The sequence below is a fragment of the Mobula birostris genome, chromosome 18 (genome assembly GCF_030028105.1).
Source record: "Mobula birostris isolate sMobBir1 chromosome 18, sMobBir1.hap1, whole genome shotgun sequence".
NCBI classification, from domain to species: Eukaryota; Metazoa; Chordata; class Chondrichthyes; order Myliobatiformes; family Myliobatidae; genus Mobula; species Mobula birostris.
Window position 1 is genome coordinate 22,997,761 of NC_092387.1, and position 26,603 is coordinate 23,024,363.

Sequence of the window (26,603 nt, forward strand, 5' to 3'; positions counted from 1 at the left end):
GAAATAATATATATTTAAAAAGTGAGGTAGTGTCCAAGAGTCCAATGTCCATTTCGAAATAGGATGGCAGAGGGGAAGAAGCTGTTCCTGAATCGCTGAGTGTGTGCCTCCAGGCTTCTGTATCTCCTACCTGATGGTAACAGTGAGAAAAGGGCATGCCCTGGGTGCTGGAGGTCCTTAATAATGGACGCTGTCTTTCTGAGACACTGCTCCTTGAAGATATCCTGGGTACTTTGTAGGCTAGTATCCAAGATGGAGCCGACTAAGTTTACAACCCTCTGCAGCTGCTTTCGGTCCTGTGCAGTAGCCCACCCATACCAGACAGTAATGCAGCCTGGCAGAATGTTCTCCACGGTACATCTGTAGAAGCTTTTGAGTGTATATGTTGACATACCAAATCTCTCCAAACACCTAGCTGCTGTCTTGTCTTCTTTATAACTGCATCAATACGTTGGGACCGGGTTAGATCTGAGAGCTCTTGACACCCAGGAACTTGAAACTGCTCACTCTCTCCACTTCTGATCCCTCTATGAGGATTGGAATGTGGACCTTCGTCTTACCCTTCTGGAAGTCCACAATCAGCTCTTTCATCTTACTGATGTTGAGTGCCAGGTTTTGCTGTGACACCACTCCACTAGTTGGCATCTCTCTGTCTTGTACGCCCTCTGAGAGTGATACAGGACTAGGTAGCCTTGAGATTTACAATGTGAAAACTAACAATAGACATGCAATATGGCTTACACCAGAAGTGAACAGCAAGTTAATTAACATGGAATTGGACACTGGTGTGACTGTTTCAGTCATTCCTCAAAATGAGTTTGACCGGCACTTAAAAGATATTGAACTGAAGGCTACAGATATCCAACTAAGAAATATACTGGAGAAAAGATAACTCCTACTGTAATCATATTCATCATAGTGAAATACAACAACAAACCACATTGGGCTTGTATGTGGTAGAAATAGGAGGGCCAGCATTGTGCGGGCATGATTGGTTGAGACAACTACAACTTGATTGGAGATCCATCCACCATTTATATGCCACATCCCCTGTAACAGGATCAACTGAAAGTGATTTAAGAAAGGTACTGGATGATGCCACAGCAATGTTCAAAGATGGCATTGGGAAACTCAGACATATCAAGGGTAAAAAAAGGGTAAAAAAATGATGAATGAAAATGCCACCCCTAAGTTTTACAAAGTTTGTACAGTTCCACGTACCATCCATGACAGTAGTCAGTGAGTTCAATTGCATGGAGGTTGAAGGAATTCTTTCCGTTGCTGGGTGGAGCCCATGGGTAACACCTGTGGTCCCAGTAGCCAAGAAGAATGGAGCTGTCAGGATCTGTGGTGATCTTAAGGTTACTATCAATCCAGTACTGAAAGTAGATGCATATCCTCTGTTCAGAATAGAGGATATCTTTGCAAACCTTTCTAAAGGGAAACATTTCAGCAAAGTGGACAAAGCTGAGGCCTACCTACAGAAAGAGATGGAAGAAGAGTCCAAAATGTATCTCACCATAAGCACTTTATGCTTAAAGGCTTTATTATTACAATAGGCTTATTTTTGGGATAGTATCTGCAGCTGCACACTGGCAAAAAGAAATGGACCAGGTGCTGCAAGACTGCCCAGGCAGACAGTGTTAACTGAATTACATCATTGTTACTGGTAAGAATGACACGGAACATCTCCACATGGCCTACTATGGTCACATCATTATCACACAAGGATTACACAAGTGTGTTAAGAAAATTCTAGTGTTGCTGGATGCCCAAAGACCAAATGACGTGTCACAGTTGCAGTCCTCTTTAGGATTTGTCAATTGTAATAGGTTCCTGCCAAAACTGGCTACTGTGCTCTATTCTTTGAATTTATTACTACAGATTCAGAAGAAATGCCAATGGACGAAACAGTGTGAGGTGGTTTTCTATAAGGTAAAGGAAATGGTGACATCAGACACTATACTCACACATTATGATCCACATCATCCAGTGAAGCTTGCCTGTAATGCCTCACCTTATAGTATAGGTGCAGTCATGCCACATGTTATGAGTCATGCAAGTTAATGCCCCATAGCTTTTGGATCATGTTCCCTTACCGCTGCTGAAAAAAATTACATGCAGATTGACAGAGGCCTCGAGTCTGGTTTGGGGTGTAAAATATTTTAACCAGAACTTGTATGGGAGAGTGTTTACTCTTAGTACTGATCATTAACTATCGGTGTCCATTTTCAATCCACAGAAGGGTGCTCTGATCCTCCGGCTCTGTTTCACCCTTTTCCACTTCCACATCCCCTGCCTGCTGTCTGAGGTATTCTTTCAGAAGTTCATCCTTAGGGGTCTTCTTCCTAACATACTCATGGATGTTTCGCATTTCTTCTTGGATTGTGGCCTTGACATTTCCAATTCCCTGTCCTCTTATATTTTGGTGGGTGTACAATCACTCGACGTTGGACCTTTGGTGGAATCCTCTATGTATTGTTAGTAGTTTCCGAGTCTTGATGTCAGCGGCTTCCAATTTGTTCCTCGGCCAGCATACTACTCCGACTGGGTATCTGATGACTGGTAGCGTGAATGTATTGATGGCTCTGATCTTGCTCTTCACATTTGGCTGGCTCTTTAGAACCTATCTCGCTCTTTGGAGGTACCTTGATGCTGCAGCTTTCGTTGTGTCCTCATCGTGGCTTCCATGCACCTCCAGGAACGCCAGGTATTTGTAGCTGTTCTGTATGCCTGCTATGTGGCCTTCAGGTCCCTCAACTCCTTCAGTCTTGATGAGTTTGCCTCTTTTCACTACCATCTGGCTGCACTTTTCCAGTCAAAATGGCATCTGATAAAGAAGAAGTGGGAGTTGTATGACGTGTATAGGAAGCAGGGAGTAAATAAGGTGCTTGAGGAGTATAAGAAGTGCAAGAAAATACTTAAGAAAGAAATCAGGAGGGCTAAAAGAAGACATGAGGTTGCCTAGGCAGTCAAAGTGAAGGATAATCCAAAGAGCTTTTACAGGTATATTAAGAGCAAAAGGATTGTAAGGGATAAAATTGGTCCTCTTGAAGATCAGAGTGGTCGGCTTTGTGCGGAATCAAAGGAAAGGGAGAGATCTTAAATAGGTTTTTTGCGTCTGTGTTTACTAAGGAAACTGGCATGAAGTCTATGGAATTAAGGGAAACAAGTAGTGAGATCATGGAAACTGTACAGATCGAAGAGGAGGAGGTCCTTGCTGTCTTGAGGAAAATTAAAGTGGATAAATCCCCGGGACCTGACAGGGTGTTCCCTCAGACCTTGAAGGAGACTAGTGTTGAAATTGCAGGGGCCCTGGCTGAAATATTTAAAATGTCGCTGTCTACAGGTGAGGTGCCGGAGGATTGGAGAGTGGCTCATGTTGTTTCATTGTTTAAAAAAGGATCGAAAAGTAATCCGGGAAATTATAGGCCAGTAAGTTTAACGTCGGTAGTAGGTAAATTATTGGAGGGAGTACTAAGAGACAGAATCTACAAGCATTTGGATAGACTGGGACTTACTAGGGAGAGTCAACATGGCTTTGTGCGTGGTAGGTCATGTTTGACCAATCTATTGGAGTTTTTCGAAGAGGTTACCAGGAAAGTGGATGAAGGGAAGGCAGTGGATATTGTCTACATGGACTTCAGTAAGGCCTTTGACAAGGTCCCGCATGGGAGGTTAGTTAGGAAAATTCAGTCACTAGCTATACATGGAGAGGTGGTAAATTGGATTAGACATTGGCTCGATGGAAGAAGCCAGAGAGTGGTGGTAGAGAATTGCTTCTCTGAGTGGAGGCCTGTGACTAGTGGTGTGCCACAGGGATCAGTGCTGGGTCCATTGTTATTTGTCATCTATATCAATGATCTGGATGATAATGTGGTAAATTGGATCAGCAAGTTTGCTGATGATACAAAGATTGGAGGTGCAGTAGACAGTGAGGAAGGTTTTCAGAGCCTGCAGAGGGACTTGGACCAGCTGGAAAAATGGGCTAAAAAATGGCAGCTGGAGATTAATACTGACAAGTGTGAGGTATTGCACGTTGGAAGGACAAACCAACGTAGAACAATGATAAGGCACTGAGGAGTGCAGTGGAACAGAGGGATCTGGGAATACAGATACAAAATTCCCTAAAAGTGGCGTCACAGGTAGATAGGGTCGTAAAGAGAGCTTTTGGTACATTGGCCTTTATTAATCAAAGTATTGAGTATAAGAGCTGGAATGTTATGATGAGGTTGTATAAGGCATTGGTGAGGCCGAATCTGGAGTATTGTGTTCAGTTTTGGTCACCTAATTACAGGAAGGATATAAATAAGGTTGAAAGAGTGCAAAGAAGGTTTACAAGGATGTTGCCGGGACTTGAGAAACTCAGCTATAGGGAAAGGTTGAATAGGTTGGGAGTTTATTCCCTGGAGCGTAGAAGAATGAGGGGAGATTTGATAGAGGTATATAAAATTATGATGGGTATAGATAGAGTGAATGCAAGCAGGCTTTTTCCACTGAGGCAAGGGGAGAAAAAAACCAGAGGACATGGGTTTAGGGTGAGGGGGGAAAGGTTTAAAGGGAACATTGGGGGGGGCTTCTTCAAACAGAGAGTGGTGGGAGTATGGAATGAGCTGCCAGACGAGGTGGTAAATGCGGGTTCTTTTTTAACATTTAAGAATAAATTGGGCAGATACATGGATGGGAGGTGTATGGAGGTATATGGTCTGTGTGCAGGTCAGTGGGACTAGGCAGAAAATGGTTCGACACAGCCAAGAAGGGCCAAAAGGCATGTTTCTGTGCTGTAGTTTCTATGGTTTCTATGTCTCTGCTGTGCACTCTTGTCAGGTGGATTAGTGAGTCAATGTTTCTTTCATTTCTGGCATACAGATTGATGCCATCCATGTACATGAGGTGGCTGATGGTCACTCCACTCTTGAACCTGTACCCATATCCACTCTTTGAGATGATCTGGCTGAGGGAATTCAAGTCTATGCAGAACAGCAATGGGGATAGTGGGTCACCCTGGTATATTCCACATCTGATATTCACTTGTGCTACTGGCTTTGAGTTAACTTCTACCATTACCTTCCAAGGGCCGTTGAGTTCTTGATGAAGGTCCTTAGTGTCTTGTTGACCTTGTAGAGACAGGCACTCCAAGATCCATGTGTGGAGCACTGAATCGTATGCTTTTTGTTCGTCAATCCAGGCCGTGCCTGGTCTTGGAGCCTTGCCTGACTGCTTTGTCTACCAGTAGTTAGTGCTTGGAGCCTCTAGTACCATTACCAATTCCCCTCTGAGCAAGGCTAAGGAATTTACACACATGTTCCTTCAGCTTGGTGGCTATAATGTCTGATAGGAGCTTCCATGTTGTTGACAGGCAGGTTATAGGCTGGTAGTTTGATGGTAGTTTGCTCCTTTGTGAGGATCCTTCATTGTGAGTACTGCCCTTCCTTGAGTTAACCATTCGGGGTGGAAGACTGCTTCCAGCAGCTGGTTCATTTAAGCTGTCAGCCTTGTACGTACTGCTGTTTGTTTCTTCAGGCATAAAGCATGAATCATGTCAGGCCCTGGTGATGTCCAGTTCTTCATACTTGCTAACCTATTGCTGGACAGCGATTGCTCTGATATTGACTAGTTTTTCCTCTGGGAGGTTGCAGAGACCTGCTTGTAGGTCTTTCAGGCATTGGGCACTGGTGTGCTGTGATGCTTCTTTCTCCCATATACTCCTCCAGTTCTCCTCAGTTGCTGTTTTGGTTGGTTCAGGTACTGGCAGGTTGTTACTTTGGAACTGTGTGAATACTTCTCCTGATACTTTGGAAAAGAGTGTATTTATTCGCATGTCCACCACGTTCTTAGTGTACCTCTGTAGGCTGGTAGCCAGAGCTGTTAGCTGTTGCTTGGCAGTTTCCAGTACTCCTACCAGATGTGCTCAATGGTAGGAAGAACTTCCCCTGTAATGTACGGGCTGTATACACCACTTTTTGCAGGCTTTTCTATTCCTAGGCGTTCCATACCAGACTGTGATCCAACCAGTCAGAATACTCTCCACTGTTAGTCTATAGAAATTTGTCAAAGTTTTAAATGACATGCCAGATCTGCGCAAACACCTAAGAAAGTAGAGGTGCTTATGTGCCTTTGTCGGTAATGGCACTTACAGTGGTGCTAAACCCCATAGAATTTTCTCTATTTCTGCATAAATATGGCCTAAAATGTGATCTGATAAAGAGAACCCAATTTAAAAAATAACACAAAAAACAATATAATTGTTCATTTATTTACTGAGAAAAATTATCCAATATTACATGTATTTGTTGGAAAAAGTATGTGAATCTCTAGGGTAACGCATTCTACAAAAGCCATTTGGAGTCAGGTATTCCAATCAATGAGATGAGATTGGATGTGTGTGTTGTAGAGGTGCCCTGCCCTATAAAAAAGATACACAAAGTCAGGTTACAGACAAAGCCTGCTCTCCTCAAGAAAGATCTGTTTATGTGCACCATGCCTTGATCCAAACAACTTTCAGAGGACCTTAGAAGAAGAATTATAGAGATGTATGAAGCTGGAAAAGGCTACAAGAGCATTTTTACAAACCTGAGTATTCATCAGTCTACAGTAAGAGAATTTTGTCTACAAATGGAGGAAACTTGGTACTGTTGCTATTCTCCCCCAGAGTGCGTATCCGGCAAAGATCACACCAAGTGCACAATGTGCAATGCTGAAGGAAGTGAAAAAGAACCCAAGGGTAATAGCAAAAGACCTGCAGGAATCTCTACAACTTGCTGAAGTTCATGTGTCCACTATAAGAAAAACACTGAACAAGAATGGTGTTCATGGAAGAACTCCACAGAGGAAACAACAGCTCTCCAACAAAAATATTGCTGCATGTCTCAAGTTTGCAAAAGACCACCTGGATGTTCTACAATGCTTCTAGGAAAATGTTTTGTGGACAGATGAGATAAAGGTTGAACTTTTTGGCAGAAATGCACATTGCTATGTTTGGAGGAAAAAGAGCACTGCACACCAACACAAAAAACCTCATCCCAACTATGAAGCACGGTGGAAGGAGCATCTTGGTTTGAGGCTGCTTTGTTGCTTCAGGGCCTGGACAGCTCGCAATCATTGCAGGAACAATGAATTCAAAATTGTATCAAGACATTTTACAGGAGAATGTCAGGTTAGCAGTCTATCACCTGAAGCTTAATACAAGTTGGATGATGCAACAAGACAACGATTAGAAAGACAAGAGCAAATCAACAATAGAACGGTTTAAAAAGAAGAAAATCTGTGTTTTGGAATTGCCGAGTCAAAGACCTGACCTTAATCCTATACGACTTTTGTGGAAGGACCTGAAACAAGCAGTTCATGCAAGGAAGCCCACCAACATCCCAGAGTTGAAGCAGTTTTGTAAGAAGGAATGGCCAAAAACTCCTCCAAGCTGACCAACAGTCACCCGAAACGTTTGGTTGAAGATATTGCTGTACAAGTGGGTCACACCATTTACTGAAAACAAAGGTTAAACATATGCTTTCCACAAATACGTGTAATATTGGATCATTTTTCTCAATAAATAAATGAGCAAGTATAATGTTTTTTGTGTTATTTATTTAATTGGTTTCTGTTTATCTAGTGTTAGGACTTACATGAAGACCTGATCACATTTTAGATCATATTTATGCAGAAATAGAGAAAAACCTACAGGGTTCACAAACATTCTAGCACTACTATACATGCTGGTCCCAGGACAGATCCTCTGGTAACACCAAGAAATTTAAAGTTACTGTCCCTTTCAATCTTCAATCTCCTAATGCAGACTGGTTCATGGACCTTTGTTTTCTTCATTGAGCATTTAAGTCCAACCATGAATTTTATAACTTTTGGGAAATAAACCAGAACAGTGTAAATTCATTTAGAACTAAAAGTAGTTGAATGCTTATAGTATATACTCTGAGTGTTAACAAAGACTGAGTTGTACCAAACTACACTTTAAACATATCTTTGCCCTGTCATTTTGAGTGCTATGGTAACATAGCAGTTAGTATAATGCTATTACAGTTCAGGACGTTCCGGAGTTTGGAGTTGAATTCTATAAGGAATCTCTGTACGTCCTCCCCGTGGAATGTATGAGTTTTCTCTGGGTCCTCCTGTTTCCTCCCACAGTCCAAAAACATACCAGGTAGGTTAACCGGTCATTGAAAATTGTCCCGTGATTAGGTTAAGATTAATCAGGTTTGTCAGGGGTTGCTGGGGTAGTGTAGCTCAAAGGGCCAACTCTGTGCCTTTTAAAATTACGTTAATAAATTTTGTTAAAATTACGTATCGCTAAAATAACGTATCGCTAAAATAGAAGCAAGAGGATCAAAACACTGTTAGCTGTTAGTCAGCCCATCTGCTGTATATGTCGCCAGCTTTTATCGTTACAATAACCATTGATGAAACATCTAATCAAAATGCTTTCTGGAAATCTAAGAGCAGAACATCCACTGGCAATGTTTCATGCACAGGACACATTACTTCTTCCAAGAACTCCAATAGCTGGTGGACTGTAACTTCCCTTACTCAAAACCACATTGACTTTGCCTGTAGCCTTAAGCTGTTTTTGTGTATTCCCTGCTGTAGTAAAAGATTATCACATTTTCCTTGTGTCAGGCCTGCAGTTCCTCTCCCCCTTTTTTGTTTTGAATAAATAAATTATAATAATTAATTATCAATCTAATGGAAGCCTTTCTGAATCAAAGTAATTTTGGTAAATTAAAATGAATGCATTAACTACTTCACTGGATACTTTCTTTAATACCATAGGTTCAAGCTCATCAGGACCTGGAGATCTGATGGTCTGTGGTTCCAAGGTTGCTAACAATTACCCCTTATTTTCCTGAGTTCTTCCATCCTATACAATTCCAACTTACATCAATTTTTCGGGTTTTATTCTATAACGAAGACATGCAAATGATCTGGTTAGTTCCTTTGTAATCTCACTGTTCTACATTATTAATCAGAAGGAGGCTTCCTTACCAAAATTATACCTGATGACATCAGCTTTTATGCGGCCTTCCTACATGTTCTGTACTGTCAAAACAAACCTTTTTACACCCATATATTACGGGATAATAAGAAGAACACTAACATTCATGTTCGTAAGAAGTGTTTGATGTTTAATCAGCATCACTCCCCTCCTCAATAAACTTTATAATGCTTAAGTGTTTTTTACTTCTTTCTTTGGTTTCTAAGAATTGCACAGAGAATTCATTGAAGCCTTAGAATCAGATTCCAGGAATTCATTTGAGGACAAATGTTGCTGCAAAGCACAACTCCCCCTCAAAGAGAGAACTAATTAATGCATCTATAGAATGAAACATCTGCTTCCAGTACTAAGGCTGGGTAAGAAATGAATCAGGTTTATTATTATTGACATATGTCCAGATATTCGATATTTTGCAGCAGTAGTACAGAAGGGAGGGGGGAGAAGAGAGGGAAGGGTGAGAGGAGAGAGAAGGGAGAGAAAGAGGGAGAGGGGGAAAGGGAGAGGGGGGAAGAGAGAGGGGGAGGGGGGAGAAGAGAGGGAAGGGTGAGAGGAGAGAGAAGGGAGAGAAAGAGGGAGGGGGGAAGGGAGAGAGGGGGAAGAGAGAGGAGGAGGGGAGAGAGAGGGGGAGAGGGGGGAGAGAGGGGGGAGGGGGAGAGAGAGAGGGGGAGAGAGAGGGGAAGAGAGAGGAGGGAGCGAGAGGGGAGGGGGGGAGAGAGGGGAAGAGAGAGGGGGAGAGGGGAGGAGAGAGAGAGGGGGAGAGGGGAGGAGAGAGAGAGGGGGAGAGGGGAGGAGAGAGAGCGGGAGAGAGTGGGGAGAGAGGGGGAGAGGGGGAGGGGAGAGAGGAGGGGCGGGGGAGGGGGACAGGGGGAGAGGGAGGAGGGGGGAGGGGAGGAGGGGGGAGAGGGGGGAGGGGGGAGAGGGGGGAGGGGGGAGGGGGAGAGAGAGGGTGAGAGAGGGGGTGAGAGAGAGAGAGGGGTGAGAGAGAGGGGTGAGAGGGGGCTGAGAGAGAGGTGTGGGGAGAAGAGAGAAGAGGAGAGGCGAAGAGAGGAGAGATTTTAAGTGTCTGAAATTGGAAGATGAAGTTGGTGCAGTGGGAGGTGAGCGAAGGTTAAAACTGATGCAACAGAAATGAGAAAATTCTCCATACCCATAACGTTGTGTTATAACCAAATGGAAAACTGGCAGGGAATTTTTAAAAACACTGTAGGTGATAATGAGTTATGAATCAAGTGTGAAGGGAGACACCAAGTTCCAGTCAACGGATAAGAGTTCTGGTTAGGACCTCAGCAAAGTTTCAATGGAGATGTGAGAGTTGGGTTATTTTCGAGGGTATGAGCATCTTTCATCAAGTAGATGCAAAGAAGAGAAAATTAAGTATTAAAGGTTTAAATAAATAAAACAATTAAAAGTAAATTTATTAAACTACGTACATGTCATCAGTTTGTCTTCTTGCAAGCATTCACAGTAGATATAAAGAAACACTATCAAATTAGTGAAGAACTATGACAAAGATGGACAAACAAACAGTGTGCAAAAAACAAACTGTAAAAATACAAAAAAAAAATTGAAAACAATGTTATTGTAGAGTCTTTAACAGCTCATTTTGGATAGGTTTGAGAATCTGATCCAGATGGCAAATAACAAAACCAAATCATTCATCTTATTGTCTCACAACACTAAGGATTCATCCTGTGGCTCTTGACCAATTAGATGTCTGTAAATGATAACATAGTTAATATGACTAACGATTCTCTGGAAATGGCGAAAGGTAGATAGATAGATAAATAGATACTTTATTGATCGCAAAAGAAACTACAGTGCCACAGTAGCATTACAAGTGTACAGATATACAAATATTAGAAGAGAAGTAAGAACAAATAAAAAAGAAGTTACCTCAAACAGTCTAACAGGAAGGAGTCATCACTTCCCTGGTTACAGGTTGACTCATTATAGAGCTTAACAGCCGAGGGTAAGAATGACCTCATATATCGTATATATTTGTCTTAAAAGTGTTCCTTTATTCAGCCAAGGTGGCATGCAGAGGATGAGAAACATTGTCCAGAATTGTCAGGATTTTCTGTAGGGTCCTTTGTTCTACCACAGCCTCCAGTGTGTCCATTTTGACTCCTATAAGAGAGCCAGCCTTTCTAATCAGTTTATTGAGCATGTTGGCATCACCCATTTGCCCCTGCATACGACTGCAAAGAAGATTGCACTGGCTACAACAGATAGGTAGAACTTGTGAAGGAGAGACCTGCCAAAGAACCTCAGTCTCCTCAGGAAGTAGAGGTGACTCTAGCCCTTCTTGTACACTGCCTCTGTGTTGGTTCTCCACTCAAGTCTGTCATCCAGGTGCACCCCCAGGTACTTGTAGGTCCTCACCTCATCCACATCCTCAACATCAATAATAACAAAAAGTCCATCACAATTTCCATTGTCTTACTGATGTTGAGCTGCAGATAACTCAGCTTGCACCATCTGACAAAGTCCTCCACCAGGGCCCTGTATTCATCCTCCCTTTATGCACTCAGCTTCTGGTCAGGTCACTCAGCTGAGTGCTACTGGTACCATGTAACCCAGTACTACCTGTCGCATAGTTGGGTGGTCGGCGACTAAACTGACTCCCCCACCAGGCTTGCCTGGTGAGCAGGGTGGCTAGACACCCTGCAGGTGGATAAACAAGACCTGTCAAAGGGCGGATGAACCCTCTCATAGGGTCAACGGCCATCTAGCAAACATGTACCGTGAAGCGCGGAAAGGGCATCCCTTGCATCGAAGCTTGGTCTGGCCATTCACTGCAACAGAACTTCCCCCAGCCGTCTTGGACCCCACCATGCCACTGAATCCAGGAGGGGATGTCAAGAGGGTGGGTCTGGACCTGTGCAACTCCATATTCACCTAAAATCCTCTCACACACACGCTGTTCCTTTCTGAGGAGTGGGGTATCTTCAAATCCCACTAACTGACTGAAAGGAACCATCATAATTTTATGGGATGGATAGCCAGAGGGAAAGAGATACACCCAACTATTGCTGACTCATCAGAGAATTTCTGCAGTTAACACGTCTCAGTGTTGTATCTGAAGTCCAAATTATATAGCGTAAACAGGAAGGGATCCAATACAGTTCCTCTGTAGAGTCCCATGCGATGCTCGTAGCCATGTCTCACACACAGCTCTGAAGCCACACAAACTGTGGTCTGCAAGTCAGGTAGTCCATTATCTAGGATACAATGGAAGTACCAACCTGCATTGAATGGAGGCTTTTCCCCAGCAATGAGGGCTGTATGGCATTGAAGGCACTCGAGAAATCAAAAACATGACCCTAATAGTAAACACAAAATAATCTGCAGATGCTGGGATCAAAGCAACACTCACAGTACGCTGGAGGAACTCAGCAGGTTGGGCAGCATCAGTGGAAACGATGAGCTGATGTTTCGGGCCGGAACCCTTTGTCATGACCCTAATAGTGCAGTCCTTCTTATCCAAATGGGAGTTGGCTCTGTTTAGCAGGTGGATGACAGCATCATTGACTCTAATATGCTGCTGGTAGGCAAACTGCAGGGGATCAAGGGATGATCTGACCAGGGGTCGGAGGTGAGCCAGAACCAGCCTCTCTAGGGGCTTCATGATGTGCGAGGTTAGGGCCACTGGACGGTACTCATTCAAGACTTCCCTTTGGCCTTTTGGGTACTGAGACCACACATGTTGTTTTCCACACAGTCAAGGCCCTTTCTCGGCTGAGACTCAGGTTGAAAATGTGCTGGAGAACTCCACATAGCTGCTCAGCACATTCCTTCAGGACCTTGACGTTCACAATATCCAGTCCGATGTTTTACCATGTCTGAGTTTCCACAGAGTTCTTCTCACCTGTTCAGTAGGTGAAGTCCATGATGACTGGCCAGCATCCAAACATTAAACGTTGGTATGATGTACATAACACAAGCAATCTCAAGGTAGGAAATGATGACATATACTTACTTTGATAATGTATTTATTTTGAACTTTGCTTTCAATAGCAAAGAAAAATAGACAATAGAAAAATATTGCTGAATAAGATTTTCACAGGCCTTCATGGGAAAGGCAGCATCCATTTCTGGCTGAACAGTTTTCTGTCACAATCATTTGGACTTTATTCCACTATCATAAATCTAGTGTCGAAATTTTCACAAGTTTTAATTCTAATCAGTTAATGTCAAATAGATAATAAATTTAGTTAGGTTACATAACTTTCAACTGTAATGCTGTTGGTGACTATCTCGAAACCAGATTTTAATCTCATTTTCATATCAATGAGTACAACAGCTATAAGCAACACAAGGGGTTGCAAACATAGGCAGTTATATCTTCAGTTTTTCCATTAAATGCCCCCCAACTTGGTTGGAAGGTCTGTTGATATATAGTACAAATCAAGTTCATTCAAGTATCCATTGGAGGGAAAATACAACACACACCCAATATGAAAACCTATAAGAAGAAATATCATTCAGATTTGTGTGTGTTTTCAATTTGTACAGATCTATTTTGTGTAGATTGCAATTGAGAATTTTATTTAAACTGCTAACATTACCCTGACAGAAAGTGTTCCATTACTTATTCAAACCTTTGTCGATTTGTCTGAATATTAGACAATATAAGCAAGTGCATCTTTTAAGTGCCATTACTTTCTACAATCCACTGGAAACACAATCATACAGCACCCAGTTGTACTTGCAGTGCTTCTATAGCCAATGATTTTCTGAAGTGATATAATCAGCAGACAGAGCAGCCCACTTGTAAAAGCTTTTACACTCAGACCCCGCACAATGCTAAGGATGCATTCCTCGGAGGTGAACTGCTATGTAAATCAGCATTATGCGGGGTCATTATAACGCTATGCAAATGGACATATATGGATGATCTTAAAAAAATTCAAACCCAAAATATAATATTTTATGTATACATGGTAATTCATGTAGTAACAAACATGCAAAGAGGTCGAACCTGTACATTAATGGAGCAGCAACACCTCGCGTCAGCAGTGGAGGGAAGCAGGTAGTAGTTCACCTTACAGGAGGGTCCAGGCTGTGGGTACTCCTCTAACTTTGGCTTCTCCTTCAAGTAGGCATCGAGATTTGACTGCTTTTTCTTAAGTTTCCTCCCAAGAAGCTCTTCTCAGTAGCAGAAAATCATGTTGAGATCACCTCCCTTTGCTTGCTTTGCTCCCAGTCAGGGCCATTATCGATGATCTGGTCCATGTGGATTGCGGTGATGCTACTGCTGAGAAATTTTGTGGTGAGGTTTCTTGCCGGTGTTTCCTCTTCATCCGTGTCCTCAGATTCACCCATGATGCGTTGTTCCGCCAATTCTCGAAGCCCTTCATTATAAAGGCTCTCACCATGCAGTTGCTCTTCAACATTGCCATCATTAACATTTCCTAATCCCGCTTCATAGGCCAGTTTAATGATGTTTGGATGACTGGTTCCGCCTGAAATCCTAGGATGTCATTGCATGTTTCTGGCTATACCTTCTTCCACACTCCGTTCATGCAGGTCTGATATTGTCTACAGCTTTCATGACATTGAGTTTTTCCAAAATTGCCTGATGAATGGTTTGTCTTGACCTTTTGTTTCCTCTACAAGTTCCTTGAATATGCAACAAAGGTAGTAAGCTTTAAAACTTGACATTAATCTTTGATCCATTGGTTGGAGTAATGAAGTGGTGTTGGGTGGAAAATAAACCATTTCTACAGCAATGCAGGTCCAAAGCATTTCAAGATTCTCAGGGTGGCCTGAGGCAGTATGAAGCACAAACTATGCTTTAGGTACAAGGTCATGCCCCTCACTATACCACTTCACAGCTGGACAAAATGTGAAACAAACCAATTTTGGAAAACATCAATCATCACCCAGGCTTTCTTGTTTGATTTCCAGATCACTGGTAGACTTGAGCTTAAAATGCCTTTCATTGCTCATGGTGTTTCAGTAATACACAATCATAGGCTTTAACTTAAAGTCACGTTTAGCATGGCTTCCTTGCAAAAGAGTTAACCAGTGCTTTGCAGCCTTGAACCCAGATGCACCTTCCTCTTCTCAGGAGATTAAAGTACGAAAAAGTATTCTTTTCCAAAATAGGCCCATTACATACACACTGAGACAAGCTCAGGAGGATAATCTACTTTTAATTATGACATTCCGTGTTGCAGGAAAATCCTGGACTACTTTGCTGCCTGCATGAACCGCTTCACCAGAGACACATATGCTATGGAGGTTACTGCACTGTTTAAATATATCAAACCAACCTCTGCTGCCTATTAATGTTACTGACATATCTTCTTCTTGAATATGATTGAAGATGCTTCTTGCCTTTTCCAAGATTATCACTTAGCTTAGGGGCGTGCTTTGTTGTGTTTGGCCACCCACCCATATATTTAGACTATTTTCCATTTTTTTCAAGCAAATATCTCCTTGAAGAAGTCACCTTCATTGAAGATAACTTTGAGGTCGTCATTGCAGAAGATTTTATCTTGTCTGCATTTTTTATAATTGTTCTGATAATCAATGTAGCCAATTTCCTTTTTTTTGTATTCTACATTTTATTTCTTTGTATACATATCTTCAATCGTAATCCATCTCAGAAACTGCTTATATATCGTCTACAGAAGCTGGCGCATCACCTCCCTTGGTGTTCCGTGTGTAGATTACTTGAGCTCTGTGTTTGCATACCAGCTTAATCATACCCTTTGAAAGGAGTTCTTGAAGTGCAGCCCTAGCCAGAGACAACTTTAGTCTTTCAGAGACAACTGCAGGTGTAATCAGTTTGTAGTTGGGAATCTCTTTCAAAAGCTTATCGTAAGTGGCTTTGTCAAAGGGGATCAGGTTGTTGAGCTTGTCCTGTACTTTTCCCTTTGACCACTTCTTCTTTTTGGCTTTCCCACCAGTCTTGTTCACTGGGTCCTTGTCCTTTTTCCCTCCTTTAGCCCCGTCTTTCTTCTTCTTATCATCTTTAGTTGGCTCACCCTACTTCTCTGTTGGGGCCTTCGTCCATATTCGTCGAGCTACCCTTCTATGTTCCAAATGGTCTACGTCCCGGGCGCACGCTCCCTCACCATGCTGTCGCTTCCCGATGTCGGAGTGAAAAGTAGCCAATTTCAAGAGGTGCCAACTTCAACCTGATGCTCACCAGCTTCTAAACGCCTTATCACTTGCAGTTCACATCCATATTAATGTTTTTCCTGGACATTTTAGATGTACTACCCTCACTGGAAGTTGCAGGCCATTTTCCAGACATTATGGGTGAGAAAATGGAATAAATTGGCTAGGGAGCAAGAAAATTTACACATGCAGGGGAGGCAGAGTGTGAACTAATACATGATCGGCTGTGAGTAGCTCAAAGCATATGGAAAGCACTCTCATTGGCTGATTGAATGTTTACTGTAATGGCGGCCGCTCTTGAGAAGTTTTAAGTGTTGTTTTGAATGTATTTTGTTATTTAAAATATTTCAATAAAAAACTGAATAACCGTGATGTAATGAATCAGTGCAATGTGGGGTAGCGTTATGCAGGGTCTGAGTGTATAGTGCAAAAGTAATCATCTTGGTTCCAGGTTTCCCTTGATCTTTTTTCCATTATTATAAGCAGCAAATATAAACAAATGCTCTTTGCAATGCTACTGGAGATGAAAGACAGAAATACTTCCTGTTTCATTTCCTTTGCAAACTGCTTGTATATATTTATATAAAAACCCAATGAGTCAGAAAATCTAAATCTAGATAAGGAAGCTTGGTTCCTGATTTCAATCCAGTTCATAGTTCTTTAAATAATAACTATTGCACATCATTGTGTACTTAGGATTCATACATTGAGTATAAAAGGGCCCACGCCACCCAGCACATGCCCTCTTTTCATTACCCTGGGGGAAGGAGGTACAGAAGCCTGAAGACCCACACTCAATGTTTTAGGAACAGCTTCTTTCTTTCTCTCCACCATCAGATTTCTAAACAGTCCATGAATTCATAAACACTACCTCACTATTTTGCTCTTTTTACACGACTTATTTATTTTAAAAAATATTGTTGTAACTTCATGTATCGCACTGTACTGCTGCCACAAAACAACAAACTACATGATACATCAGTGATAATAAATATGATTTTGTTTCTGAAAACTGGAAAAAAATGGAGTTAAGAAAACAGAAGGAAAGTGGATTGGACACATTTAAATTTATCAAAGAGTATTAATGAGATTCAGTGAGTAATGCTTCCCCTGAAGGAAGAATTACAGAATTCAGCTGGTTCTCAATGAAGTGGGGGCAATCACTTAGTGAACAATATAACCGCCCCGTTTAGACTCTGTAGACCATAAGGCATAGGAGCAGAATTAGGCCATTCATCCCCTATTCCATCATGGCTGATTTATCATTCCTCTCAAACCCACTCTCCTGACTTCTCCTTGTAACCTTTGGTGCTGTAACTAATCAAGACCCTATCAACTTCCGCTATAAATATAACAGACTTGGCCTCCACAGCTGTCTTACAGCAATGGATTCTACAGATTCACCCACTCTCTGGCTAAAGATGCTCCTTCTCATCTCTGTTCTAAAGGAATGACCTTGTATTCTTGGGCTCTGGCCTCTGGTCCGACCGTAAAATATGCTCGGAGATCAAAACTACATATTCATCTACATGCATTATATTAGGAATAGCAATATTCAAGTATGTTGACATGTAAACTTATCCAAAGGAAGTATATTCCATAAACCCAAATGTGGGCAAAGAACATGCTCTAATTTTGCTGTTCTTAGAAACTAGCCTGATAATTGAGTTTTATCAATCTGTGTCCAAAATATTTCTGGGCAATAATCTTAGACTGAAGGAATTGGTCCTAAAGAGTAGCATAACAAGACAGAGTCTCTCAAGAACTCTAGTGATCAATACGTTTGTTAGAATTAATCTAACATGCTAACTTACAAGTAACCAAATTTCAGATCAGAAATTGGAACAATTAAATGAACAAGACAAGGCGTAAAGAAAGGGGGGAAAAGTCTAAACCAGCAGCAAGTACTAAATTAACAAGCCCAAAAGGGAAAGGTACACATAGTTAAGGGTTTTCTCACTTTCCTGGTTCGGATGAAGGATATTGGACCTAGAGTCAATCATTATTCAATATGAGAACAGGCCCTTTGACCCAGCTAGTCTGTATCAACCAAACTGCCACCTGAATTAGTCCTATTTTGCTGCATTTTTCTATCTATGAACGTATCTAAATGAATTGGAAGTATTGTAATTGTGCTCATCCATCTTGCTTCCACAGGTAGCTCATTCCATTTACTCAAGTCCCCCCTCACTTTGAACCTATGCCTACTAGTTTTAGACTCCCTTCAACTGGGAAGAAATGCAGGTGCCACATGTTCATCTTCAGGAGCATTCTTCCTCTGTTCACCTCCTCTGGACCTAATAAATAATGCTTATGGTTTTCCAGAGTTTCTCCTACTGTCTGGAATAATTATCTGTGATTAAGTGTTATCCTAAAACTAATCTCAATAACCTAGTGCAAAAGTTCTCCCCGTGTCTAAGCATACCGGGTTAAACATGCTTTTATTTTCTTAGGACACAGGAAAAAAAGAGAGGTAAATGGCCCTTGCCTGCTCTTGTATACCTCAAGCTCATTACGGGTCAACTAAGTTTGGAGCCCAATCATGTACCCCCTTTCAATTCTGATGTATGTTCTAGGAAATGTGAAGGAAACTTGCGCTTTGGAATTACAATGAAATTCAGCTGGGTAACAGTCCTTGAGGGGAATATACAATGGAAAAACCGGATACTTCTGGATGATGTCCCCTGGAGAATCCTTAGACTTACCATTACACTCCCTAGAATTCAAAAAAAAACCCTCAACGGATAGAAAGTAGATGTGAGATATTGGCCAGACATTGTTGAGAGTTAAAGTACTTCAGGATAGTGAACTGTTTGCTGGGATTTAAAATCACATAGCACTGTTGCAGGTAGAAGCCAGTTTCTTGCAATGAATACTCAAGGTTTGGATGTTCAAGCCAAAATTTAGCGAAGAAGAACAATATCACATACTTGTTCCCTTTAATGCATTCAACTGAGAAAGAACTATAACTAGGCCCAAGAGCAGCTTCTGAAAGGTTCTGGTGTTTTGTTGTTCCCCTGAATGGTGAAAAATTATAGTACTGTAATATATAACAATAAACTGTTCCAATACCACCAGAGAATGACATTAATCATTATTCAAGACCCATCTTGAAGGTATTAGCAATAAGCTGACCACGATGAAGTGTCAAAAGTAGAACTGTTCAGTGAACATGAGCTGAGGCCACCTGAACAGAGAATAGTCAGCACAGTGGAGAAAGAGAATGTGATCTTAAATATTCTAAAGCAGGAGCTACTACCGGGGGTGGGAGAGAGACTGGGAAAGCTTCTAAAAAAAAAATGAGTTAAGCTTTGTGGAACATGTTGGTGCAATTCATGCATGGATGTGGTGGGCTGAAAGACCTGTTTCTGTGCTGTACAAATCTGTGACTTTATGCAAGAGCTTCACTACGAGCCTCTGCTTTGCTTTTACCATCAATGGCCATAATGATCAATTAGGACTTTTCATTATTCAGGTCCAGCCAGGTCATCACCAGGCAATTTCACAGAGCTCATTCATCTGATGTAGCTACTTGCAGAGTACGTATATATTCATACAGTTGAATGTTTAATTACCAGATAACAAATATTTTATTGTTTGTAGCAAATTAAATCAAAAGACTATTACCTAACCAGTGATAGCATTGCAAGGAAGAAATAAAAATCATAACTTGGTTCAGCAAGAAACTAATTTAAAGTTTTTGTAAAGATTGATTATGCTTGGAAAGGATCAAGTTCATAGGTCATAGAGAGATACAACACAGAAACAGGTGCTTTAGCACACTGAGTCTATGCCGACCATCAAACAACTACTAATCCTACAGCAGCTCCATTCTATTCTCCCCATATTCCCACCAACTCTCTCCGAATTCTACCACTCAGCTACACACTGGGGTAATTTTACAGTGGCCATTTTTTCCTATGTGAATATGTCCATCTGCAGTTGGACACTGTGGCAGGATGACTGATGAATTGTCGCACAAGCAAAGTAGATAAAGAAAGCGAGGTCTCTATATCACAAGTTAAGGAGCTTAATGAAATGCTTTATAGAGGGTGAGTCTCTGCTACAGAGTGGGAATCATCCACACAGGAACATCTAACAAGCAACAATGGTGATAAAGACTAACTAACACCTCACGTGTGAATCTGCTGGGATTTTCTATTGTGTCCGATGCTCCCGATGCGGTGCCATCAACATTGGTCAGACTCATTATAAATTTGGGGACGGCTTCGTCTAGCACCTCCACTCCATCCACCAAAAGTGGAACATTCGGGTGGCCAGGTATTTTAACTCCAATTCCCATTCCCGTTCCGACATGTCAGTCCATGGCCTCCTCTTGTGCTATTATCAGGCCATCCTCAGGGTGGAAGAGCAAAACCTTATATTCCGTCTTGGTAGCCTCCAACCTGAATACTGATTTCTTCCAGTTTAAAAAAAAATTTCTTCCCCCTCCCCTCTTCTTCTATTCCCCACTCTTGACTCTTAACTCTTCTCACCTGCATATCACCTCTTCCTGGGTCCCCTACTCTTTCCTTTTCTCCTATGGTCCACTCTCCAATCCTATTAGATTCCTTCTTCTCTAGCCCTTTACCATTCCCACCCACCTGGCTTCACCCATCACCTTCTAGCTATCCTCCTTCCCTCTCCCTACCCTTTTATTCCGGCAACTTCCCTCTTCTTTTCCAGTCCTGAAGGAGGATCTTGGCCAAAGAATTGCCCAGGACATTAGAAGGATGGTGGAAGGAATGGGGTGGGTTGAAGCAGTTTCATTATTCTTCTAGACCAACAGAAACTTCTGGGTAGGTGGACCTCAGAGTTAACATGTCGTGTCATAGTGATTTGTGAATACAAGAGTTCAAACCTCTTAAAGAAGACAAAGAACCGAAAATGTGTATACCAACTATGTGGTTAATTCTTGGATGCAAGAAGGAACTTGACCAAGATAAGAAATAACAGACACCAGATGTCGGCGGTCTGGCTCCAAGAATAATAAGCAGGCTGTGGGAACTCGTCACAGCAAGTTACAAGAAGCCAGTGGTGAGGAAAACCACTGCTGTTGGACAAGAGAAGCCTGCAGTAATCAAAGCTACAGAATGCCCAGTTAATGTAGGCACCAAATTGAGCGAAAACAAGTCAATGCGGTGTGGTGTTAGTAAACGTAGGTTATGTGAATGAACTTCAAAGTTCAAAGTAAATTTATTATCATATACTTATAGTGAATGTCACCATATATTAATAAAATTCAATTTCTTGCAGGCATCCACAGTAGAACAAAGAAATACTGTACAATCAATGAAAAACTACACAAAGACTGGCAAACAACTAATGTGTAAAAGAAGAAACTGCAAATAAAAACTAATAAATCTATAAATCAACAACACAAGTTGTAATTATTTTATATATAAGTGAATCCATAGGTTGAGGAATGAGTTCAGTATTGAGGTGAGTGAAGTTATCCACACTGGTTCAAGAGCCTGATGGTTGAAGGGTAATAACTGTTCCTGAACCTGGCTGTGTGGGACGTAAGATTACTAAACCTTCCTTCTGACAGCAGCAGTGAGAAAAGAGCATAAAATTAACTCTTATGAACTTGAACGGAACAGGGTAATTGGTGTGTGTGTGTGATTGTGGGGGGAGAATATCAACTACATTAGATGAATTATTGATCAAATATTATTGAATGAGTAGTAATGCATCAGGTGTTAGTGTGCAGTGAGCACAGATCTTGTCCTACAGGCTGTATTAGTGATTTAAAACAACACACAAAGGAGCCGGAGGAATTCAGTGGGCCAGGCAGCATCTAGGGAAGAAAATGCACAGTCCACATTTCAGGTTGAGAGCCTTAATCAGTTCAAAAAACATTTATTATCAAGCAACACACATCAAAGTTGCTGGTGAACGCAGCAGGCCAGGCAGCATCTCTAGGAAGAGGTACAGTCGACATTTCGGGCCGAGACCATTCATCAGGTCTAAAAGAGCTAGTAAGAGATTTGAAGGTGGAAGGTGGGGGGGGGGGGGGGGGAGATCCGAAATGATAGGAGAAGACAGGAGGGGAAGGGATGGAACCAAGAGCTGGACAGTTGATTGGCAAAATTTATTATCAAAGTATGTATACATTATACAACCTTAAGGTTAGTCTCCTAACAGGCAGCCACGAAATAAAGAAACCCAAAAAAAATACACACAAAAAAAGGACCGAACACCCAATGTGCAGAGAGAAAAAGAACACATGTCCTTAAGAAACCATAAAAAAAGAAAGAATTGATTTTAAAAAGACCATTGTGCAGAGAGAAAATAAACACATCATGCAAACAATAACCGCAAGCAAATAGCATGCTGAAATGAAGTCCGCAAATGGAGTCCTATAGTTCAGAACTCAGATAGGAGCAAAACTACGTCTACCTTGAAGAGTTTTTGACATAAAGCAGCTAAGTAGAGACACAAGAGACTGCAGACGCTGGAAATCTGGAGCAACACACAAAGGAGCTGAAGGAACTCAGTGGATCATTGAAAGGAAATGGACAGTTAACGTTCTCAGTCAAGACCCTTCATCATGACTTATTATACTTAAAGCACTTGATGTTTAGTTAAGATATAGTTGCATTACTAATAAAGAAGTTGTTCATCTCGATGCAATTTGATTTAGAACAGGTACAATTTAAAATCACAATGATATTTGTAATACTCTCAGAAAGAGCAAGAGAGACAGACTATAAAGCAAATGCTTTCAGAATGAGCTGGATGCCATCAAAACTGAACAGCCTCCTTCCGTTGCATCATTCTGCACATTTGAAGGGTTAGATCTGGCTGAATGGATGAACAATTAGCTTACAGATTTAAAAGGTAGACCAAACCGGCTGCAAGTGATATGTTTGCTTGGTCAAATAACAGAAAGGTGATGAAAATTCCAGATCTTAAAATGAGGAAGCCAGATGGTATGGTCAACACTGAGGTCCAGGATAACAGTAGTTGGTTAGACACAGCCCTCTTCTGGCAGAGACCTGTCATTGCAATATTACAAGGAGTAGGATAAGAAAAAACATCAGGTTGTAATCAGAATCAGGTTTATTGTTCAAGTTCACGTTTATTGTCACTGAACCAAATACATGTACACGGCTAAACAAAACAATGCTCCTCTGGGACCAAGGTGCTAAACACTATATTTTTTTATATGTCACATACATAGTAATAATAATATTAACAGGTAATAAATTCATATATTTTGTAGATGTACAAGCTGACATAAAGTGTATATATGATATTTAGTTAAATATACAACAGTATAATGCTTCTGGTGCTGTCATAAATAATGTGTATTGGGTGGTAGTAAGGTATTCATAAGTCTCACAGCCTTGTTCTTACACTGGGGTATCTCCTGCTTGACGGTAGGAAGTCAAAGAGATTGTGGAAAGGATGGGAGGGGTCTTTGACAATGTTGAGGGTTCTGCTAAAGCAGCGCTTTTGGTATATGTCTTGGATGGTGGGGGGGGGGTTGGGGGGAGGAAGAGAGAGACCCCGATGATTCTCTCAGCAATCTTTACAATCTAATCCACTGCAGGATCTTGCACTCAGATGCCTTGAAATTCCCATACCAGATGGTGTCACAGCTGGTCAGGACACTCTCGGTAGAATGTGGTTAGAAAGGGAGCGGAAAACCTTGTTCGTCTCAATCTCCTCAGGAAGTGGAGGCACTGCTGTGCTTTCTTGGCTAAAGAGGTGGTGTTGAGGAGCCAAATGAGATCATCTATGATGTGCACTCTAAGACACTTGGTGCTCCTGACTCTGCATGGAGCAGCCATTGTGCAGCAAGTAGTGGTCAGCCTGCACCTTCCTGAAGGCCACAATCATCAGATCAATGTTGATATTAGTAATGAAATTTGTAAAGCGGTACAGTTCAGCTATGGGATGTCCAGGGAGGGGTAGCACCTCTGGTGAAGGAGCCTGTTGTGTCCATTCCGTGCATCCCAGTCACCTTTGGTCTCCACTGGACACTCAGCTCTCACCTATTGCTCCAAGTAGCTGTTTGCATGCAACAGTGGCCACATACCCTGATGAAATATGGACATGCTTGTTCTATCATGTGAAGTCAACTCCAGCGGACTGGCCAAACAAGATCTACTGAGAGATCCAAGGTCAGGAAGACAGTACAGCAATGCTCCATGGACAGCAAAGGACATGACAAGGTACAAAAGACGCTATGATCATCCACTGCAACCAAGGACGACCCCAGTTTATGATGCTTTTTTGTACCACTGATGACAGAGGAAAAGAAGCTGTTCCTAAAATATTGAGCATGAGTCTTCCGCTCCTATACTTCTTCCCTAATGGCAGTAATGAGAAGAAAGCATGTCTGCGATGGTGAGGGTCTTTAATGAAGATATTCTCGATGGTGGGCAGATGAGTGCTGTAATAGAGCTAGCTGAGTCTACAACTCTCTGAAGCCTCTTAAAATCCTGAGCACTGGCACCTTCATACTAGACAGTGATGCAGACAGTCAGAATGCTCTCTGGTCATCAGCACCATCATTTTCTGTAGAAGGAATGTGTTCTGCTGGCAGAGGGATGCTTAGGAATGTGTGTGTCATCCAGTCAGGAGGGTAGAACTGGGAGAAGGCTCTAGAGAATGCTGAGGGAACAGCTTTTGTGACAGACACTGAGGTGGGTTGAGGTCTTTTTCGGCAGGAGATAGAGAGAGGGGTTCAGGAAAACCAGCTGTAGGATTCGAACCTGCGGGAATGCACAATCCGATGGAGCCCAAGAGGGGAACCTTTACTGGAGACCGGTGAATAGGAGTTAATGCACTAAGTACATCAAAAACAATGGCTTTCAGAAGATTTGAGCATCACCTATGTACATTTGATTGTTTAATTATAATGGGCCTTTTTTTTGTTTTTCACCTTTCTTTTCTTTTATAACTCTTTGGTTAATTTAACATTCATAAATATACTTTCTTTATAATTGTATGCAGTGTACAATATTCATTCCTGCCAAAAGGCAATTGCAGGGGGCAATAAATCACATAGCCTTCACACAAAGTGGAGTTTGGGTGGGTGAGATATCCCAACCTCACGGGTTTGGCAGGACCAAAATCATATACACCCTAGACGTACGGAGCCTGACAAAGGTGGTTTCCTCGCCGTGGAGTGCAATGGCGGTTAGAGAGGGGCTAACAAGCCGCACTTCCAGAGATCCCCAGTAAAAAAGGGGTTTCATTTACAAGACAGGTGATCCCAGCCATCAATACTCCTCAGAGATTGTCTGCCAGGCATCAGTGGTTGCATAACAAGGCCTTGTGATATGCACTAGGTGCTCATACAACCACCTACCACCTGATCCCATAGCTTCATGCGACCCTTATCAGGTGGTTGAGCTGATGTTATACCTTGCCCAAGGGTGACCTGCAGGCTAGAGGAAAGAAGGAGAGCCTTAAACCTCCTTTGGTAAAGATGTATCTCCAACCCTCTTTCCACAGTACATCTGCCCATTGTGATGCAAAGTTGTAAAACAATAAAACATGAAAACTTCCATGGAGGGAGGGTGTGAATAGTTTTTATAGGCACTGTATGAAACCAAATAGTACTTGAAGTTAGCAAACTAAAATGAGAAGTGGAATCAGGAAGGAAATTGTAAAAATAATAGTTTTGGAACAGAAAGAACATTTAGCCGTTTCTAAAAGTGGGTGCACTTCTTTTGTAAAGCCAATAGATTGTCCACAATAGTCCACATGGCTTTTAATCAAGGATCTACTTTACTTGCCATATACGTTTACATGTATTAGGAATTTTATGTTGTGTTTTGGGAAACATACAACAAAAAATAACATTCAAAAATATTAATAAAGAATTATATAAAAATAAACTTAAATGTTAAAGTAATAATATGGAATAAAATGTGTATAAATATATAAATACCAGCATGTATTACCAATGAAAACAGCATTATAAAAATGTTTAAAATGTTTACAGTGCAGTGACGGGGCTAACAGATAGAGGGGAATGGGGTTGACTAACCAGAATGATTGATCAGATTATCCAACGATTTTCCCAGAAAGTCCAGTGCTGGATTAAAACCTTTGCGGAGTAACATACTCTGCATTGAACTATTTTACAATGGCAAATAAAGAAAGAAATTTCCATTTCAAAATAGCAGCAGCTCAGAGTTCATCATCACCGTAACCATCCTCCACTGCAACACCAACACTGAGTCTGACCACTCAGGGAAGCAGAACAGTGCACTTAAGGAACTTCTGTCACAGTTGTATTTTACTGTCCATCACATTGGTCAGTGATTTGTTGAAGATGATACTGGTATATTATACATATTATTATAATTATTAATAATAAATTAATGCATATACATGTTCTGAGAAACAATGAAAAGATTTTTTTTCGAGGCAGATCATGCCATATACAAGTACGTTGAGGAAGTGAAAAGAATACTGAATACAGAATATAGAATTGCAGTCACAA

The 26,603-nt window shown here is 41.6% G+C and overlaps 2 protein-coding genes across 2 annotated transcripts in view; both read right to left on the reverse strand.

Moving 5' to 3' along the window:
* The window catches only part of ppcdc (phosphopantothenoylcysteine decarboxylase), an 88,082-nt gene that overhangs the window by 25,280 nt on the left and 36,199 nt on the right, over positions 1–26,603 (reverse strand). The gene's annotated exons all lie outside the window — the stretch shown is intronic.
* Positions 15,626–20,438, reverse strand: LOC140211898 (small ribosomal subunit protein eS25-like). The gene is made up of 2 exons (XM_072282085.1): positions 20,262–20,438; positions 15,626–16,000 (listed from the first exon to the last, which is right to left on the reverse strand). Exons 1-2 carry the CDS (start codon positions 20,436–20,438, stop codon positions 15,626–15,628), a joined length of 552 nt encoding a protein of 183 aa, XP_072138186.1.

Excerpts from the sequence above, each read along its gene's own strand:
- LOC140211898 (XM_072282085.1), bottom strand. The coding sequence starts at position 20,438 with ATGGGAATTGGAGTTAAAATACCTGGCCACCCGAATGTTCCACTTTTG. Across the intron at positions 16,001-20,261 it reads GATTCACACGTGAGGTGTTA|GGTGAGCCAACTAAAGATGA; the intron begins GTTAGTCTTTAT and ends ACAGAGAAGTAG.